The sequence below is a fragment of the Echinops telfairi genome, unplaced genomic scaffold (assembly GCF_000313985.2).
Source record: "Echinops telfairi isolate 266 unplaced genomic scaffold, ASM31398v2 ScPeMD7_7469;HRSCAF=8507_1, whole genome shotgun sequence".
NCBI classification, from domain to species: Eukaryota; Metazoa; Chordata; class Mammalia; order Afrosoricida; family Tenrecidae; genus Echinops; species Echinops telfairi.
In genome coordinates this window covers 116,575,932-116,581,157 of record NW_022111373.1, presented here as the reverse complement: position 1 = coordinate 116,581,157, position 5,226 = coordinate 116,575,932, and the positions used below count along the sequence as shown (strand labels likewise).

General features: G+C 40.1%; 1 protein-coding gene across 3 annotated transcripts in view; it reads right to left on the bottom strand.

Moving 5' to 3' along the window:
• Positions 1–297: 297 nt before the first annotated feature.
• Positions 298–5,226, bottom strand: part of PRLR (prolactin receptor) — a 247,572-nt gene continuing 242,643 nt past the window's right edge. For 2 of the 3 annotated variants that reach the window (XM_045285373.1, XM_045285372.1), the window contains one exon: positions 298–2,080. In XM_045285373.1, the coding sequence (XP_045141308.1) occupies positions 1,058–2,080 (1,023 nt within the window). In that variant the 3' untranslated portion in view covers positions 298–1,057. The remainder of the gene's footprint in view (positions 2,081–5,226) is intronic. The other variant, XM_004698081.2, reaches the window with a different exon arrangement.

The window sequence follows — 5,226 nt, the reverse complement described above, 5'->3', positions numbered from 1 at the left end:
GTAGCCGAAAATACTGTACCCACTGAATACGTAAACAGCTGTACTGGGAAGATAGAAAATAGTCTTTATCTTACCTAAGTGATAGAAAAATAGTCTTCAAAAATACATCGTTACACTTATGGGTTTGTAGTAAAGTAGAATTTGTATGTACAATAAGGCAGTATTCCCATGAGCATCCTGCTGCGATTAGCTTTTAAAGTTAGTCTTCTGGGACCTTTTTTTTTTCCTACCAAGAGGAGACTAGGGTATATAATAAATTATCTGTCATGCTCAAATGAATCAGGAAAATATTTTAGATGAATTTACCACATGAAATTTATTGGCCTCTCATATAAGAAAATTTTACTTTGTAAAACTATATTCTCTAGAGGAGGAAGGATGCATTAAAATTGAGGGGGGAAATCAATGTTCACTACATTTAAACTATTTTAAGAAAAAATTGGAGGCATCACTTTTACTTGCATCTCTGCAGTAAGGTATAGGGACTATGTAAACAATTTGCCAAATGCTCTGGAATGCATTCTTTCTTTGAGTGTGTTGTGTTTGATAACTCCTCACAAATTTAGGATTAATAGAATGAAAGAGCTGTGCACAGGTGAAGCAATTCGTTCCCCAAAGAAGTTTTCCTGGCATCTCCTCCCTGTCGTTCACCTGCCAGTGGTAAACAGTGCTGACTATTTTGTTTCTCTCGATCATTCACCAAGCCATGAGAACCTTCTCCAAAGGGAGCTACCTATGGCACTGGCCCTAAGAGATCCTAAGCAATGTGTTTTCATTTCTTTGATCACATCAATTTATAGCGAGTAGCAAAAAATAAATCTGAAAATCACAATTAAGAAACAAGATGATTTGTTCCATTACCAGCTGTCGGGGAAAGGGACCTGGCTGAAAACGGAGCATCTGAAAAGGAATGGGTGGAACATGGAAAGTAGTGAGATTTACTAGTGTCAGGCTAACCACGTTCTGGAACATTCTCTACTAGATGGCATTTCATTGACGCTGTAGTGTTACCTGAAGAAAAATCACATTGTAATCGATCATTCCATGAGTCCAGCTATCAGTTAAAGGAGTGCATAAGACACGCAGGATCCAGGTAATCCAAGCCTCCCATCTGGAGTCTGCAGTTGTTTGGTGTTGCAGTGAAGCAGGCCAGGTTTTTCTCAGCTTGAAGCTGTTGGGATGCTGGAGGAGCCTCCTTGGCTTGTTTTTCCAACGACGCCCCACTTTGAGCTCCAGGATCTTGCACTAAGACCAGGATGTTGTTATCCATCACCCTGGACACCTTAGCATATTCCTTATTGGATTCTGGAGGACCAGGCTTCTCTGTCTCATAGCAGCTGCTCTCCTTCTGCTTTGGTAGCAAAGAGAGTGCTCCATCTTTGTTGACCTTGTGGATTTCTACATAATCCAAGGGTTTAGCAGAGGGAAAAGGGGGTTTCTGCTGGGGCAGCCGCCATGCTGTATCATGGCCAGTCTTGGAATGGAAGCTTTCTGCCTCCATTGACTTGTCTCCCTTTTCCTCCCCTCCAGTCTCACTGGGTTTTGAGGCTTGTACAGCATCCTCTTCTGTTTTATCCAACAGCACGGTGACAGCACTCACAGGAGCCCGGACCAGCTTACAAACATCTGCAGTGTTGTGGTAAGAAGAGCGAGGGTTGTGTTGGCCAGGGGGCTGGGCTAAAGGCCATGTTGATGATTTGGATCCACCAGCATAAAAATAGGGTATTTTATCTTCCAAGTGTATGTCCTGGAGGTCCCAGGGACAGGTAATATTGGCTTCTGGATTCTCTAACTTCTCAGTGACCTCCGGCGTGTGGAACATAGGATTTTCTTGGGCTTCCTCACACTTTTCAGACAGAAGGGAAGGGCTGTCGCAGCTGCCCCGGCCAGAGTCAGTGTCAGGATCTAAACGAGTGGGTCTCAAGCCTTGTCTTAGGTGTTCTTTCAAGTGAGCTGGCATTAGCTGCTGGTCTTCATTGTCATCCACTTCTAAAAACTCCACCAGCAAGTCCTCGCAATCTGAAGTGGGAGGAAAGTCTTGGCATCCGAGGGCACTCAGCATTTCTTCAGATTTACCATTCTATCAAAACACAAGCACAAGGCAAAGCGTCTATTAGCTTCCTAGTTGATTTCAAATCAACACCCCAGAAGAGCCATGTCTGGTCTGCTTGTCTTCTTGGGTAAGTGGGTGTGGTAACAGCCCATCAGAATCCCCAAACTTCAGATATTTGTGCACCAGGCTAAAAATAATCCCCTGCTGGAGAACTAGTTAGTGATCTCTTCCCACCCAAAAATAAAGTTTAGGAAGCCCTATGGAATAATTTCTACTCTGAGACATGGGGTCACTGTGAGTATACACTCAATGGCACCCCACAGCATGTTGTTTTAGATTTTTAAATTGTTATTTCCCATCTGCCAGGCACTCTGCTATGTACTATACACGCACCTTGTCATGTATCCTAGTAAATATCATATGATACATTATTATGACCATTTGAAAATAATTTCATTGGCCTGCACTTCACATACCATGCAATTTAATTGTTCAATCATAGTAAGAAGATCTGTGCAGTCATAACCTTAATCAATTTCAGAACATTTCTTCTCATACTTCTTGTTGTTAGTTCCCTATTTCACCCTATCTTTTCCTCCTACACCCCTAGGCAATTATCAATCCAGTTCCGTCTCCATAGTCCTACTTATCCTGGATTTCATATACAGAAAACCATACAAAATATGAACAGAAAGCAAACAAACAAAACCCAAATAACAATGACTAGACAAAACATAGTAAAAATTCAATTTAAAGAGAGCAGAAAGTATTAAACTGAAACAACTTTAAAATTGTATGAAAAGGAGGATAAATGATAAGGCATTACAATTTAACCTAACTACATCTATCGTAATTGATTTTATAATGCTCTCTCTCTGAGTAAGGCTATTCACATTCCTGAACTACGGTCAGAGGGGATTCAACAGACGCTAAATACATGTGGGGATTCTGCGAATGGATTTTGGGTGTCTACTATCATCCATAGGGTCCCCCAAATTGGGTGTTTTGAATTTAAGCTCTAATATCATTCCCTTGTCCAGATTTAGATTTAAGTTTTACAATCCTTGGATCACACAGGCTGGTGTGCTTCTTCCAGGTGGAATTACTTAATCCCTCCCTTAAATGGCTGCTTGCTTGATGATAAGCCTTTAAGACCCTAGATGTCCTTCTCTCTGATACCTGAGTACCATCTGGTTTCTTCATCACACTTTGCTATAGCACCCTTAACTTTAGTAATCTCTTTTCCCCCCCTACAGTTTTATTGGCACATAATTTACATATTATACAATTCAATAGTTCGGTCATATCAAGGAGAAATAATCTTTTTAGGCGGGTGAGCATCAAGGAGGGTCCTGTAATAAGAACTAATTGTTCTTAAATTGGGGCTATACTTAAGTGTGAACACAAAACCCACTCAGATATCTGTGGTTCATATGAGTCTCTGGTTCACTTTAGAGACATCGTTATCATTTTATGGTAGAGAACATTATAACTCATTTTCCTGAAGTGTAAGGTAATTTTATCAATATTGTCATTAATTTAGCCAATGCTATAAAATTTAAAAGGAGCCCTGGTGGTGTATTGGTTATGCATTGGGCCGCGATCCACGTGGTCAACAATTCAAAACCAGCAGGCCCATGAGAGAAAGACTAGGCTTTCTATGCCTGTAAACAGTTTCTTGTACTCATGTTCTCTAATTTTCTTTGTACAGTTTTTTCTTCCTTTGATAACATTTATTCCTAGGTATTTCCTCTTTTGTGTAGTTATTGTAAATGATATTGTTTCCTTGAAGTCTTTTTCTGCGCTCTCTTCATTGGTATATAGAAATTCAATTGATTTCTGCTTGTTAATCTTGTATATTGCTACTTTACTAAATCCCTCAATTATTTCCTGTAGTCTTTTTTTTTGTGGCATCCTTGGGGTTCTCTCTCTGTAAAATCATATCATCAGCAAATACTAATAGCTTCACTCCTTTTTTGCCCAATTGTATTCCTTTGATTTCTTTTCCTTGTCTAAAAGTTCTGGCTAAGACTTTCATTAGGATGTTGAATATGAGTGGTGATAATGACTACCCTGTCCGGTTCCTAGTTCAGGGGAAAAGCTTTCAGTTTCCCCCCATTGATTGTAATATTGGCCGTTGGATTTTCATATATGGCTTTTATTATGTTGAGGAACTTACCTTCTACTCCTATTTTATTGTTTTTATTAGAAATGGGTGTTAGATATTGCTTGCATTTGACAATAGTTTTGGATTTTATTGATGTGCTCATGTTGTTCTTATTCTTTGTCTTGTTTATGTGTAGATTACATTGATGCTATTTGAATGTTGAACCATGCTTGAATCCCTGGTATGAATTCCACTTGGTCATGATGATTATCTTTTGATATATTGCTGTATTCTATTGGCCATAATTGTTGGGAGAAATTTTGCATCTATATTAATGAGGGATTTTTGTTGTTGTTGTAGCATTTCTGTCTTTGTGGGATCTTTGTCTGGTTTTGGTGTCAGGACTGTTCTCACGGCATCGAATGAGTTTGCTGTCCCTGTCTACACTCTGAAGCGGTCTGTGTAAATGTGGGGGCAGTTCTTCTTGGAAGACTTGGTAGAATTCCCCTGTGTAGCTATCTACTCCTTGGCTCTTCTTGGTTGGAAATGTCTTGGCTGGAGCCCTGGTGGCATCGTGCTTCCATGTTCGGCTTCTAACTGCAAGGTCAGGATCCAAAACCACCAGCTGCTCCTTGGGGAAAAGATGGGGCATTTTACTCCTGTAAAGACATAATAATCTTGGAATCTCACAGGGGCAGTTCTACCCTGCCCTATTGGGTGGCGTTGAGTCAATATTGACTCAATGGCAGTGCATTTGTTTTTAGTTTGGGTCTGGATAAGGCAACAGATTTGTGAAAATAATGGGGAAGTGTATTTTAAGAGGGCTAATCTGAATTGATAAGTTCCGTGGAAATATATTTCAGGAAGAAAGAGAGAGGGAGAAGGAAGAGATAATGGATGTAGCTGCAGGGAAAAGGAGGAATAAAAGAGACAAAAAAAATTGGGTGTGGGTGCTGAAGTTCTATTGCTATGAATGTGGGCATTTCTGTGTACTCAAGAAAAATAATTATTTGTTTGGCTGGGTGTGCCAGTCTAGAGGCCTGCCTGTTTTTGCATTGAGAAAACA